Here is a 16,347-nt window from a genome sequence, read left to right on the forward strand (position 1 = left end):
TGAACTATCTTGAATTTTATTGGTACTTTACTGAAATTAGAATAAGTATAAGGTATTTACTTAGATTCTTTGTTGAACAATATTTTCAAGTCTTTTGCATGCCTATTCCCACCTTTAAGAAAATGGTGGCTCCCAGCTTTGAGGACAAAATACGTAGTGTGCTAGGCAGAGAATGAGTGTGGGTCTGTTTGTGTGTCGGTATACAGACATCCCAAAGGAGGAGTGCTTCCTGGGGGAAACTGACTGCAGGCTAGAATGGCGATGTTTTCATTTCACTCCCTGTTTACAGTGTGGATGCAGGACATCTTTTACTCTTAGACTTGTTAGCTTTAGCAGTCTTTTGAAACTGCCTATGGATGATAAAGCTTATAACACTTTATTGTTGATGCAGGTGTATGCCCGTATGTCAGAAGTCTTAGGAATAACAGATGACAACCATGTTCTAGAAACATTCATGACAAAAATGTGAGTATCTGTTTTGGTTTTTAATTGTATTCTGTGGTTTTGAGTCACATATCATCTTACTATATATGAATCCTTTTTTAGATACTAATTTTTAACTTAAAATTTTGGCGTTAAATTTTTGTGTGTGCATTCTGCTTACTTCAAATGTTTACTTAACTCACCATCTAAAGGGCATTATCATTGTCAGGAAGTTCACATGGTTATAGTGTACAATATCAGAACACACTGACCTAAAAAGATTTCCAGATACTGATTCCACAGTTTACTTGAGAAGAATTGTTTTTTACTTTATAATTAAAAACAAAACACCCTACCTCAAAGACCAATGAAATGCTTATTGCAAGCTATCGTCATAATCACCTTAAAACAGAGCATCCATTGGCTCCAGCAGAGATGTGTCTATGGAGCTGCATGGCTTGTCCTCACAGACGCATGGTGGCCTGTTGAGCCGACACTGGTGTGCTTTCACTTGCATGCTGTGTCTCACAGACAACCCTGCTGTGCTTGCAGGACGAAGCTGGGTCAACACCAGGACCATAAGTCAGTTTTGGAGCCACCAGATAATGCTTCATTTGGGGCAGTAACTGGTTCACCTTCACTTGACTTCCTTTGTGATGATAATTCCATTTTCATTCTGTTTGACCTTATTCTAAATTTAATGTTTTTTCTGTGAAACACTTACTTATAGAATGACTATCTTAGAGAATTAGTTACAGAACTATTTTAAAACTTAAAGAATTCTATGCCAGTGTTCACTGTAGGTTGATCATATAAAGTTTAAATGTGCTATAAGAATTTAAAAAGTTGTTGAAATTCAAACATGCTTTTTATTTTGTGATTGAAGTCACCTAACTTCATAAAATATTTATGTTTCTGTGGTTCTCCTTATGCAGGCAGCTGTTTAACAATTCAATACATTTTTTTCATATTTAGTGTTACAAACCTTAAGTACTGGGGAAGATGTGAGCCTGTAATTTCAAGGACTCTTCAGTTCCTAAATGACCTTTCAGTTGGATATCCTTTTCATTATATATGTGATGTACTAACTCAGCAGGTGCATTTACATGGCCAAGCATTTTCCCTAATTCTAATTTTCCAGAAATTTACAATAAAAAGTCTAATCTGTTTAGCCTTATCTATAAATGTGTTTATAATAACTGTACTATGAAGCATTTTTCAATCATAAGTGATCTTATATGAACATACATATATTCCTAACTGGCCAGGTTTGTTTATATTAATCTAGGCTAACAAATGCTTGCACAGTAAAGTATGCAGCACTTGTGTATTTCAGCCCATAGTTGTTCACAATTTTCATAAATTCTGATTCTGAAAGAAAGCATGAAACCAGCTTGAAGAAGGTGAAGTGTCCCTGGATCCCTCAGTAAGAGTCTCATGTGCATCAGACAGTAGGGCTTGTGTGAATCGAGATAGAAAGAGACTCATTGGCTTTTTGACCACATCTTTGCTTGTCGGCCTCCTCACCAGATCATTGTCACACCTACTCAAGAGTTCCTGTTACACATTAAATGTTTACACATTTGTCTCTAGAAATCCTTTAAAATATGAAGCCAGAAATCATCCTTATTAGATGTGTGTATGTGTGATATTTTACCTATTAGAAATGGATTGTAGATGGTTGCTTATGTTGTTACCTGTAAGATACATAGATGTTATAAAATTAAATAACCATTGGTTTAGTTAACCTGTGACATTAGAAGATATCGTAATATAAGGACATTTCTGAAATCGTTGGCTTTGGATGGAATCCTTTAGTGGAGTTTCATTCCAGGAATATGCTTGTATTAGTTAAGTTTAAGATTGTGTTCCTCTGTAAACCATAAAAGATTTCCAAAGTATTAGACACCCACTTTTGTGCTGGAATTTAATATGCAACTTTTTATTGGAAAATAATCGTCCTTGTCTGGCAAAATCCACCATGCAATATTTCTGTTAGTAGGTATAATGCAATAAAGACAGGGAGGGCTATTTATCACTACAAATTTTGAGGATTTCAGGATTCTTTTTATTATTTTAATATATTTCTTTGATATTAAATCAGAAAAATGATAAATTACACCTGTCCAGGCTGTTTTTCCTCTTTACTGAAAAGTGATGTACAACCCAATTCCAGTGGTCATTTTGGCTTTTTAAGATATGTATTTTTTCTTATTAAAAAAACTCAACCTGTATTTTTTTCTAATAATGGTGCTGAAATACTCTATTTCTAACATATGAAGTGGTTGATAAGTACTTCATAGTATTGCAACCTCTCCAGCTTTTCACAGTGAATTACTGTGAAAGCGTGTTATCTGTGGGAAGGCCTGGGATTCTGGGACACAGACCTATTGTTTAGATTCGCTCTGGTTTTAGTTTGAAATTGATATTTAATATAAAATTAATTTGATTTGTATTTTGGTATAATTTGCATAATGCCTAATTTATTGGTATCTATTAAGATACTCTTTCTGTTATCTAAGTATAGCTATTATAACCTTTTATTTTCTGAGCTGTTTATTCCTTTTGAATACCTCTTAAAATTAATTTTAAAAAGTCTTCCTTTAAAAAAAATTATTAGATAAAGGTTAAAGGTTCTAACAGATATGAATTATTTCCATGCAGGTACATTGATTTATATTTTTTAACAATTATTTCAAGTTTGCATATTTAGAAATATATATTAGTTCAATTTGATTTCAGTGCTCAGTTATTTGAATTATAAATCATTATGTCCCTTCTAGCTGATCAGTCATGAAATATCCTTGAATTCATTTACATAATGGAATATGTGCTTGGTGTATCCATTTTGATGCAGTCTCTAGTTACCTAATGTGTGTTTGGTTGTTCTATCCATTTTCATTATTATATGTGTTTTTTAATCATGATCTTAAAATAATACTTTACTTTTTGTTAAAAATACAATGGCATTCTTCAGCTGTAGGAAAGTATCACCTAATCATCTGCCTTAATAAAAAGCCTTATGCTGGTACTCGAAATATTTTAAGATATTCTTAACAAATCAATAATAACCATGTTATCTTATGAATTTTTTTATTTTCTTTATAATGTATGTCTTTGGGTACTCCTTGAGTATTTTGCTTTGTGTTTTGTTTTCTGTTTTGTGTGCTGCAGGTGGCAGTCATTCAGTGATCAAGACATTCAAAGCCAATCTGTGAGATTTGGTTATTTTTCCTTAATCTAATCACTTGTTTGGAAAGAAAAATTACCAAAGTAATTTTTGTGTGTTTTGTTTTGTTTTGTTTTGAAGGAATCACAAAAAAGTTTGAAGTTCCCTTAAAGCAGTGGTAGAGCTTGTTTGAGCGTCAGAACGTGGTGTCTGCCATCACGTCATTAGGCCCCAAACCAGCGCTTCTCTCTGCAAGGCTTGGGCTGCTGACTGGGGACATGTGCGAGAGTTCCCCCTTGAAGTGTTATAAAATAGGGCTGTTGATACGCGACCCCAAACAGATCACGACCCACAAGTTAAGAACTGCTGATCTTGGTAGATAACAAATAAAAATTATAAAGATGAATCATGAAACATTTACAATTTTTATTTTAAGAAATATAAATGAACATTTCAAAGTCAGTTTTTTTGTTGGTTTGTTGGTTTGTTGTTGTTGTTGTTGTGATAGTGGTGGGTTTTAAGGCATAATTTCACCAGGTACTTATATATTGCCCAGGCTCCCTCAGCCTGTAGTGTTGTGTTTGAAGGTGTATATCACCATACCCTGCTAGCCAATCTCCTGATGTAAGGATAGAACTTTTTATTTTAGCAGCTCCTAGAAGCCTTTATTTTATCACCTCAGATGAATTGTTTTTATTTCCTCAAAGCATGCTGAGAATTTTTGAATACATGTAAATAAATAAATGTGAGAACTGAAAGAATTATCATTTCCATACATTCAACAATGGACTTATGTACTTGCCTTCGTTGTGTCTTCTTTTAAAGTAATCTAATCAAACTATGAACAGCCTTTGCATTCCTGTCTCAGTAGTGTGTGTGTATTTAAATTATAAGATCATGTAACCGGCTGGAGCAGATGTTACAGTGAACACTTGAGAACATCAGCCACTCCAGAAAATGATTCTTCTTAAGCTCTTTCTAATGTTTCGAAAAATTATAAGATTTCATTATATTCTACATAATTCATGAATGTGAGAAGACAGAATTAGCAGGAAGAAAACATGAAAAATGGGTTAGTGTGTGATATCCTTAAGTAGTGGATTCTGTGTAGTGCACAAAAATGGAACACAACTACCCAGCATCATGGACAAGTGTCAGGAGTCTGAGGAAGGAGCCTCGGTTGGGTTTCCTGAAGAAGTTAAGACACATGAAGCAATCGAGATATACCCACACAGATGTAAATTTAAAAAGAAGGGAATGAAAAGACCAATTTCTACACTAATGACTTCCAGAAAGAAGAGACATATGATCACAGAGGGTGCCTGGGGTCTTCAGCTGATGCTGTTTCTCAGGTTTACACTTGCAAGTGCATATCGGATTAGTTACTTAAACTTTACATTTATTTATTTATTAGTTACTTAAATATTACATTTATTTCTCTGTGTGGTGTATCTAATGAAAAGGTAAACAGTAAAGAAAAAATAGGTAAGAAAAAAGAATGAAAAGTAACAAAGACAGATACAGTTGAATTTGTACTTGACCAAGAATCTCAGCTAGTAAACAACATACCTCAAGGAGTCATTAAGAAACAGACTTTAAATGCCTGCTAATTGTATATGTATATTTTTAAATAGTGCCTGTACATTTGTCCTAATTATACAATTGCTATAATAAAGTAAAAATAATTAACAAAGTGGAAAAAAAAGAAACTAGGACTGAATTGTATGTATGTCCTGCTCAAAAGTCAGGCATTTCTCCTGAGGTACGTCTTTCAGCTCTGTTAGCGTTGAATAAGGTCTTCCGCCTTCCTGAGTAGTGCTGTGAAGCTAGACAGCCTCTGACCGTTCCAATCAGGTGTTGTCAGCCTACTCTGAACCCCCTGGATTGAGGAGACTTGTAATGTTTAAGTCCAGAGACTCTTTTGAGAGAACTATTATATTTTCCCATCAGATCATTGCCCAGGGTGGAAATATATTTGAATAACTTTTATTTAGTATACACCTAGAATTTCCAAAAGTACAATTCAAGAATTCTTCATTCTTAGTAACTTGAGCTAACCTGTTCCATGCATCTGTCCCAGCCTTCCACAGCTGGTCAATGCCTGGGATCCTCCCTCTCTGATTTGTTTACACACCTATAATTCTAGTTTCTATGTGGATGAGGGGGGAAAAGGTGGAGTCAAGCGGCCGTCAGGCAGCTGCCAAGGAAACGAGACGTGTAGAAAATGAGGTGATGCCATGGTCACATGGCAGGACTGCTCTCTCTTATCCCTGTTCAGATTTCCCACCTGGCTTCACTCTGCTAAGCCATTGGCCAAAACAGCTTTATTCATCAGCCAATGAAAGCAACACATATACAGGAGGCCATCCCGCATCGATAGCTTCTTGTTCTCTATCAATTCTGCTAATAGTAGTCGTTTGCCAAGTGCAGGACAAAGGAACAGATTACAGACCCCGCTTTCAGAGCTCTCAATTCTAACAGAATTACCCTGATTTTAGACCTCTTTTCATATTTCAAGAGCCTAAAGTCAACTGTTTTACCAACATAAAACATTTTTTAATCTAACTCAAATTATATACTAATTTCTGGAGATGTATATGTTAAAAATAATGTGGGCATATGACAGTGATACAACTGAATTTTGTGTATGTATTGAGTGTACATGTGCATGTATATATGAAGTATGTGCTAGGTTTTCAACTAGGGTGGCAGTCGGCTATTGCCAATGGTCCTGCTGTCTTCACCACTTCGATGCTAGATTTACAAGTGTGCTCAAGGCTACTCCCAGCTTTTAGATGCATTTGGAATCTGCACTCTGGTCTTCATGATTATACTGCAAACTCTCTTAACCACTGAGCCATTTCTTCAGTCCATGATATAACTACTTTTAAGGAGACATTTTTATTAGATAAAGCTAACATGCTATATTAAATATAATATTTTTTAAATTATGGTACTATGCATAGTAGATATTACTACCAGTGAGGTGTGATTCGTGAACGAGATGGGAGTCAGGAGAGAATACAGGATGAGAGATGAAACAAAAGTACAGAATAAAACAAGTAAAGTAAAACATGGAAATAAGACTGTGTTATAGGAAATATTTAGAAATAGGGAATAGTAATTCTTCCTTTGTGAGAGTACTAAGTTTAATGCATTGTTTTCTTTCCCTGAATAATCCTCTCTCCAAATGGTGTGAGAGAATGTTAGATAAAGTGAGTTTTCACTTGCATCCCTCAAGCATACTTTTATTAACATCGCTCATCGAGTGTTATTATTTTCTTTGTCTATCCAGCGTGAGGAAAGCCATCGTCGTTTAGTTCCTGTCTGATAGCTGTGTACAAGTCGAGTATGGGAGTCGTCTCTACTCTTGCATACCTCATCCAGGCCTTCACCACTTTACATTCCACCTTCAAAAGATCACGTTCCATGGATATTATTTGGATCTGATTATTCCTCTTCCCAAAGTCCAGAATCACTTCCACTTGCTTCTCAGATAAAATTACATCAATGATTATGTTCGAGGCTTTTAACGGCACCTGACTTACCGAGTTCCCTACGCCCACCCAACAGTGATTTCTACTTTACCCTGGGATCAAGGACATTCATTTTTCTTTCCACCTGACCCCTTCCTTGTCCCTCACTGAATCACCAAAAATGTCATTCCTCTCCTTTGACAGGATGGTTAAACTCAGATTTTTGGTTTTTCATTAAAACTTAGGAAAGCAATACCAAGATAGTTGTAATCCTTAATCCTTTAGTGCTTAGTGAACACTTAATTCTCTTCATTTTTTTCTCATCATCTTTGACTCTTCTTAATGTTCTTTTTTTTTCTTCCCCTCCCCTTTGGTTTTTTGAGACAGGGTTTGTCTGTGTGTAGCCCTAGTTATCCTAGAACTTGTTATGTAGACCAGGCTAGCCCCAGACACATTTCTTAATGTTCTTCTAACACGGTGTTCTTATGACTACATTTTAGGTATGAGTGTAACTTTGTTTACTATGCGTTAGTCTTGTTCTCTACTGGATTTAAAGTGATAGAGATTAAAGCTTTTAGAACATACTGTCTTCTCTCCTACTGAGTGACTGAAGTTTAACTCCCATTCCTTGCTTGAGAAGAAAACCTGGTCACTTTGATGCCTCCTTGAGGTTCATGAGCATAGGCTTCCTTCAGAAATTAACTCATATTCCTGACATATAGTGTTCTTATCCATGGACTTCCCCCCAAGCCTGTTTTCAAGACCTAAATTGTCTATAAACACTGAACATATGTGGCCCTAAGAGACCTGCCTAAATCCTGTTGTTACCTACCCTGATACACTTAGTGAATATAGGTTACGCTATTCAATTCTGAGACTTATTTTTTTTCATGTTAACACTGTTTTTGCAAGATACAACTTTCAGTTCTTATTATTTATAATTACTTTTGGGGGGCTAGTGAGATGGCTCTGGGATTAATTAATAGCACTTGCTGATCTTGCAGAGGACCCCGGTCCGGTCTCCAGCACACACATGGCAGTTCACAACTGTCTGTAACTGACGGACAAGTCACTGCACACATGTAGCACATTTATATCGTGCAGACAGAACACTTAGACATGTAACAGAAAGTGAACATAGAAGTACCTTTTCTTTCAAATAGTACATAAAACAACGGTTTTCCTATTTCCACAGTTGGTGACATTTTAGGATTGATAAAATACTTGTGCTGGTTAATTTTATCAACCTGATATTAGCTAAAGCCATCTGAGAGGAGAGAATCTCGGTTAAGAAAATACCTTTATAAGATCAGTAGACAAGCCTATAGGGCATTTTCTTAGTTGGGGATTGGTGGGGGAACACCCAGCCCATTGTGGGTGGTGCCATCCATGGGCTGGTGGTCCTGGGTTCTCTAAGAAAGCAGGCTGAGCAAGCCATGGGGAGCAAACTAGTGATCAGCATGCCTCCACGGCCTCAGCATCAGCGTCTGCCTCCAGGTTCCTGGCCTGTGTGAGTTTCTGTCCTGACTTCCTTCAATGATGAGCAGTGCTGGGAAAGTTTATGCCACATAAGCCTTTTCTTCTTTGTCATGATATTTCATCACAGCAATAGGACCCTAACTAAAACAAGTTGGCATCTGGATTGTGGGGTATTACTGCTGTGACAGAGCTGACCACTTTATACAGGAAAAGCTATCGAATGTGCAGTGCTTGGTGAGCTTTCTGTAGAAACTTGGAAGATAAGAATGTTGAGCAGTGCCTGACTTGTGACGTTTGAGAGGAAAGTCTAAAGGCTCCATCGGGGCCATTTGTTATTTCAAGTTAAGATTCTGTGCTTCTGGTCAGCTGGGGCTGAAGAATCAGCAGAACTAATAAAGTGAAGTGTTTGCTTTGCTGGTCTACTTGATGCTGATTGTTGTATGGAGCTGAGAAATTAGTGCTTATTAAGAAGAGACCAGAATTGTTGAGGCAAAATCTTCTTGGAAGCGTTTCCTGAGAGTCAGCATACAGAGGCTGTGTCCCAGAGGTAACCAAGGTTGTACCTCGTACTGGCAGCCAAACTTGGTAGTGTAAGAGTCACCCAGGTGGGTACTGGCATTGAAGACATGAAGGGGGCATGGAGGACAAGACAGGCCATTGGAGAAGTGCAACCTCAGTGGCAGTTGAAGGCCCAGGGTTGAAGGAGTCACGGCGAAGTTGAGACTCGGCACCATGAAGAGAGCCCATTCGTGAAAATGCAGCCCAGTTGCAGCAGAAGACGCCGGCATTTTGGAGATACTGGTACCGTGGGATGACCGCCAAGAACAGCAGCAGCAGTGGAGTGGAGCCAGCTCAAGCCACGTGTGCTGCAGGGGCAGAGCAAAGGAAGAAACCCAAGCCACTTGGAGGAGCCCAGACATTATACACTGAGACATTCACATTTTTGGAGTTTGGTTTGACTTTGATTTGACTGTGACTATGCCCTCGTTCTTCCCTCTTGAAGTAGGAAATTATTTTCTTTTTATTTTACAGAAGCCTACAATAGAAAGACTTTGGATTTTAAAAGTGTTTGGCTATTTTAAAGAAACTGAGTTTTTAATGTGTAAAGACTGTGGAACTTTGAAAGTTATTTATGGTTTTTAATATGAGATCTTCTGGAATGAATGATACAGGAAAAGTGGTTTAATGGTAATGTATTTGTGTGTCAAGTTGACAAGGGGGTCAGTCGTGCTGGATAGTTTTTTATGTCAGTTTGACAGATGGGAATCTCAAGAAAATGCCTTCAGCTGGGCGGTGGTGGCGCACGCCTTTAATCCCAGCACTCAGCGAGGCAGAGGCAGGTGAATCTCTGTGAGTTTGAGGCCAGTCTGGTCTATGGATTGAGTTTCAGGACAGCCAGAAATAACACAGAGAATCCCTATCTCAGAAAAAAGAAAAGAAGGAAGGAAGGAAGGAAGGAAGGAAGGAAGGAAGGAAGGAAGGAAGGAAGGAAGGAAGGAAGGAAGGAAGAAGAAAATGCTTCTGTAAGTTGGGCTATAGGCAAGCCTATAGGGCATTTTCTTTTTTTTTTTTTCTTTTTCTTTTCTCACTAAGGACTTTATTTGAAGGTTATCGTCGAACCTCACTATTGGGAAAATAAAACATTTTTACTTATAGTGAATGTTTTGACAATACAAGTCATGTGTTCCTTTAAAAACAGAGAAGCATACAGTAGGGCCCTTAATCCAGCACGGTTGTATACTCTTGTAAACTCAGTATTTGGAAGACTGAAAGAGAAATCTACCAAGAGTATAAGGGCAACAGAGCTGCATAAGAATGTCAAAGCTACCCTGCCCTATGCGGCAGGATCTTAATTCAAAGAAAATTGCATCCTAAAAAGACATCTGACATACAATGCAAAGTAAGCAACTAATTCAAAACTGATTAGTAAAATGACGTCAGAACCTGAAAAAAAATTAAATATAGCACAAGGATGCCTCATTTATTTCACCGTTCAGAATAAATTAGTCTAGAGAAATAAAATCTTTCTAGAAATCTTCATTAAAACTTTATAGTAGATCTAGAGGTGGAGCTCAGTTTCAGAATGCTGGCCTAGCAAGTACAAGGCCCTGGGTTCCGGGATGGGGGAAAAAAAAGCAAGCAAATGCTGACTTTAGATCATTAACATAGGATTTGCTGAAGGAGGCAGAGGCAGGAGGATCACGAGTGCGAGGCATTTTCTTAATTAGTGATTGATGGGAGAAGGCCCAGCCCAGTATGGGTGGGGCCACCCCAGGGCTGCTGGTCTTGGACTCTATAAGAAAGTGGGCTGAGCAAGCCATAGAGAGCTTCATGCCCTCAGCTCAGCCTCCAGGTTCCCAGAGTAGCCTGTGCTGACTCCATCTACTGCTCAGAAGTCCTAGCACTGTTGCTGTTCCTATTACCATGGTGTCCTCAGCACTGAGCTGCAGGCCTCCGAACCTAATCTAGTACTGCCGTAAGCCACCTGTCCTACCCAAAATGGAGCAAGTTCAAAGAAGGCTTGTCTGCTAGAGAAGAGTAAGGATAAAAGATCCTATAGATACATCCTCTGCCTTTTCCTTTAACATTGCAAATATTAAGACCATTAACTAGCTTTGAGATGAATTCCTATAAAGGAATGTAAATATTGAGATGAATTCTCATTATTCCATTTTTCAAATTTTAATCATTTTTCTTGAGAATTAAGAGGCAGTGGGGGCTGACCTTGGTATAAAGTGCACAGGTGTGGTTCTGGGGAAATGTCTTTGCAGATGATGTTTTTGCTGTGGATGTTCGTTTATTACTTCCATAAATATTCTGTTGTCAAAACATGACGTACTGTTTGTTAGCAGTGCTGACAGGAAGGCTCCTCTTAATGGCAGCATTCATATTACCCATATACCCTGTCACTTTTAACTTAGCAATTTTAAGAGAATTGCTTTTGGTAATTACTTAAGATATTTCCAAGTTTATTGATTCTCACCCTTGTTTAACTGAGTGAAGTTTGAGTGGCAGTTCATCTGCTCAGAGATTGATGATTTTGAAAAGTCGTCAAATCCGCATCTTTAAGTCTAAGAAAAAGCTTGCTGCTTCTCAGCACTGATCTTGTCCTGTGGCTGCCAGAAATGCAGTGCACCGAGGAGAATGCACGGCGGCCAGTGCTGTCGGGGACACACATGTATAACATGCCACTCTAGTGGTCACCTGGCAGTTGGACAAACTTACATCTAAGCCATGTTAACTAACAGCTGTCATTGGGAAAGTTTTCTAGTTTTGTTTAACTCATTCAGTCATTGAACAACTGGAAGTGATACTGTTCTGCCAGTTAGAGTTAAAAGAATTGGCACTATAGCCAGTGTCCTTTTGTAAGTTTTCTTGAGCCTCCTGTCTTTCCCCTGGTGTATAGTCAGTAAATATGTGTGCATCACCTGATCCTCACAACAACCCATGCAGTCACTTGGCCATAGACTCTGTTCTCAGCTGCTGGAGAGGAACTAAGTTCAGTCAGGCTGAGTGTATTATGTAAGCTTATCCAGATGTCGTCAATCCAGGAGCCTATGTTTCCTGTCTTGTGTCCCAATGTGCTTTCCACTCCGTGTCTAAAATGATAAATGGACTTTTCAGTGTCATCATACATAGGAAATTTACAAAGCTCCATGTTCAGAAATTATACAAAAGAAAGGAGCTGATGTTTCCATTATGACATGAATGGAACCAAGTAAGATTGCTATAGCCTTCAGGACAGAAGGAAGTATATAGAATAACCAAGATGTCCTACAGCAGAAAGTACATGAATATGGTGTAGGAAGAGAAGAGGGGGTGCATCCTGAGTACGCATCCCTAAAACCCAAAGTGGACTAGAAGTTATCCATGCTATGTATTCATGTTTATGATCTCAGTTTTATTCTCATTCAGAGTTTGCCTGTTCAGATGATTTATGTGGTACAGGAAAAAAAAAAAAAAAACATGATCCTTTGGATGAAGCCTTAATTCAAATGTCAACAAAGTTAACCATATCTGTGCAGTCTTAGATGGACAGCTTAATTTCTTTAAACTTCTGTTTCTGTATCTACAGAGCAGAAATGACAGCACTACACTTGTGAAGACTAGCTACCATGAAAAAATGTCTATCCCTTAAACACTAGAGACATATTAATTACATTAAGCTGTCTTTCAACACTTAATGGCATGAATTTTGCTAGATCTTTCTAACTAGATTTTGGTTTTAAATTTCTGAGTTCATTGTTTCTTAAAATTGAATAATTTTCTCTTTCTTGATAGTCTATTATGGGTCTTTATAATAATTTTATTATGAAGTAGCATTAAGTAAAAAGAAATTCTCCAACTATACCCAAATGTAAAAAGGGTCAGTTTCAATTTTCTCCTATCAAGGCTTTAATAGTGAGGGGTTCTTGTCTTAATTATAGGACTCATTCTTTCTTTCCATAACTAGAATATGTATAAGATGGAAAAGTAATTGCCTTAGTTAATAATGGATTATCATTCTTAGCAAAATGAAAGACATTTCTATAGGAGTAATCCTAGAAATATTTATTCTTCTTACATACTAAAATGCCATTTTATTTTTGTTTTGTGATTTATTACATACATTTCTCCAGATTCCTTAACATTCTACCTATATCCTTTTAAAAAAACTTGTGAAAATAGATGCTGTGAAATTCATGCTAAAAAACCACACGGTACGTCTTAATTCTTTAGTGACTAAAGTTTTCTGGATAGTTAGGTCAGACATTGGTAACTTTCCATGCTCTTTTGCTTCCATTAGAGTGAACACTTTCCATTTCTTGGCATCGGTGATACTTACAGTCTCAGTGACTTCAGGTGCCGAACAACTTTCTACACAGCCCTCACTCGCCTTCTGATGGTAGACCTAGGTAAGTTGATGGCGCCTAACAGGAGATGAACACGGTGTGAAAGAAAGAGTGGAATACTAAGTCCAGCATTTCACTTAGTACAAGTTGCTTTCATTGACCGTTTTCATAATTTCTAAGCTTTGCAGCCAAAAGACAGATCTTTGTACTATTTGCCTTGATTCTTTATCTCAGAATTTTCTTTCTTTGTGTCCTCTGACCCATTAATTTTACATTTACTAATCTAGAACCTGGACATGGTGGTTCAGGTGAGACAGGAGGATAGGATAGCAAGTTCAAGGGCTGCCAGACCACAGAGTGAGTTCAAGATCAGCAGTGTGGCAGACCCTGTCTCATCTCAAAATTTTCTTTTTTTTTATTGATATTTATTGAGCTCTACATTTTTCTCTGCTCCCCTCCCTGCTTCTCCCCTCCCCTTAAACCTTCCCCCAAGGTCCTCATTTTCCCAATTTACTCAGGAGATCTTGTCTTTTTCTACTTCCCATGTAGATTAGATCTATGTATCTCTCTCTTAGTGTCCTCATTGTTGTCTAGGTCCTCTGGGATTGTGATTTCTAGGCTGGTTTTCTTTGCTTTATGTTTAAAAACCACCTATGAGTGAGTACATGTGATAATTGCCTTTCTGTGTCTGGGTTACCTCACTCAAAATTATGGTTTCTAGCTCCATCCATTTTCCTGCAAAATTCAAGATGTCATTACTTTTTCTGCTGTGTAGTACTCCATTGTGTAAATGTACCGTATTTTCCTCATCCATTCTTAGATCGAGGGGCTTTTAGGTTGTTTTCAGGTTCTGGCTATGACAAACAATGCTGCTATGAACATAGTTGAGTACATGTCCTTGTGGCACGATTGAGCATCCTTTGGGTATATACCCAAAAGTGGTATTACTGGGTCTTGAAGAAGGTTGTTTCCTAATTTTCTGAGAAATTGCCACACTAGGCTGTACCAGCTTGCATTCCCACCAGCAATGCAGAAGTGTTCCCTTTACCTCAATTTTATCTCAAAATTTTCTTTAAAAGTCAGGAATACAACTCAACAATAAAGCACTTGTCTAATATGTACAAGACCCAAGTTTCAATCCACACTACTGCAAAGTCAAGGGAAGGAAGTCTCGGAACAGTCTTGGGAATACCTGTGAATATTTGCCTTGTTTTGATATATTTCTTGCATTTTATTTTCCACATGTTAAATTTTATTTGTTGTGTGTTTGTGTTTGTGCTCATGTACCACAACATACAGTTGGGGTCGGAGGACAACTTTCAGGAGTCAGTCTGTTCTTCTACCATGTGGGTTCCAGTGATCAAACTCGGGTAATCAGGCTTGGTTGATGACTTTGTCCAGTAGGCAATCTTGCCAGCCCAACAGGAATGGTCTTTCCCTTTGTTGTTCTGAGACAGGATCCAATGTAGAAGTGCAGGTGGGCCTCAAGCTGAGGTCGAGAACAAGCTGAAAATTCTCCAGCTTCTACTTCTGGAGTGGCTAGGATGACATTACAGGCCTGTGTACGTCCACTGCATTTTAGGCAGTGCTGAGAACCAAACCTACAATGTCTGATGTACTAGGCCAACACTCTACCCCCTGACCTATATCCACAGCATTTACGTTGTCTAAGTCTGCAGGGGCAAAGTTCGTGGTTTTGTTTTGTTTTTGTTTGAGAAGGTGTCAGGAAGGGGTGGTTTTGAACTGCTCTGTAGCTGAGAATGACCTTATACTCGGGTCCTCTTCTGTCTTAACCCCAAGTAATGAGATACTGTCTGGTTTTATGTGTATTTCCTAGTACAGGAATCAAATCCAGGGCTTTGTGCATTCTGAGGAAATGCTCTACTGGTACTGCAGTGTAGCCCTGCATTGTTGCTGCTGTTTGTGTGTAGTAACAGTTAAGCTCAAGACAAAAATGGAAAATATGTGAATGTCTAATAATAGAATTAAAAGTATAGTATATAAAATTATAGTGGCCTGTGGCACAAAAAATTGATGGCTGAAGACAATACAGTACATAAAGTTTAATGTTGTTAAGTGAAAAGGCAATACTGAGATAACAGGGCAGTTGTGTATAGTGGAGACAAATACATCAAAAGAAAGAAGCTAAATAAAATGTGGGGCTTTGTATGCTAAATAATTACTGTCACTGTTGTGGGAAACCATATGGAAATGCTTTAAATAATTAAAAGTAAAACCACAGCATGCTTTTGAAATCCTGCTAGTGGGATGCACACCCAGAGGGAGTGAAGTCAGTGTGCAGGAGACATCTGCACCGACGTGTTCCTTACAGCAGCAGTCACAGAAGTCAGGAGATAGAAGCAACCTAAATATCCACTGGCGCGTGAACGAGCAAAGAAAATGTCAAACACACTAGAGTACTCTTTAGCCATACAAATAAGAAAGTGAATCATTCGCAGCTGTCTGGAGGAACCTGAGGGGTCGTGTTAAGTGAAATAAGCCAGGCACAGACAGACCAGCTACTACCTGATCTCACTCGTACATAGGCTCTAAAAAAGGCAGTCTCGTAAAATTGAAGACGGTCGTTTCCAAGAACTACTGAAGTTGGAAGTAGTGCGAAATGACGTCCTGGTTTTGATGTGCCCTTTCAATTAGTGATAGGAATAAATAAAATTCAAGAAATGTGACATCTAATTGTGGGGTGGGTGATCCTATGTCTCATGCATGCTAGAACCCCATTCCCAGCTTATGCCTGTGATGTTCTTTTTCAAGGGTACACGACATACTCTCGTTACAAAAATGGTGGCTGCATAAGATATTGCATGTGCTAATTAAATGGTAGATGTAATTATATGTTGCTGTATTTTATAATGCCAAAAATACCTATTTCTGATTTTTTTTAATTTATTTATTTATTTATTAAAGATTTCTGTCTCTTCCCCACCGCTGCCTCCCCTTTCCCTCCCCC

At 38.1% G+C, this 16,347-nt stretch overlaps 1 protein-coding gene across 1 annotated transcript in view; it reads left to right on the top strand.

Moving 5' to 3' along the window:
• The first annotated feature begins 385 nt into the window (after positions 1 to 385).
• The window catches only part of LOC126494691 (ran-binding protein 17-like), a 115,021-nt gene continuing 99,059 nt past the window's right edge, over positions 386 to 16,347 (top strand). Inside the window, exons 1-4 of the mRNA XM_050132137.1 lie at positions 386 to 465; positions 1,399 to 1,479; positions 13,184 to 13,247; positions 13,334 to 13,442. Of these exons, the coding sequence (XP_049988094.1) occupies positions 386 to 465; positions 1,399 to 1,479; positions 13,184 to 13,247; positions 13,334 to 13,442 (334 nt within the window). The remainder of the gene's footprint in view (positions 466 to 1,398; positions 1,480 to 13,183; positions 13,248 to 13,333; positions 13,443 to 16,347) is intronic.

This window comes from Alexandromys fortis, unplaced genomic scaffold (genome assembly GCF_014885135.2).
Source record: "Alexandromys fortis isolate MF-2015 unplaced genomic scaffold, M_Fortis_MF-2015_v1.1 scaffold_29, whole genome shotgun sequence".
NCBI lineage: Eukaryota > Metazoa > Chordata > Mammalia > Rodentia > Cricetidae > Alexandromys > Alexandromys fortis.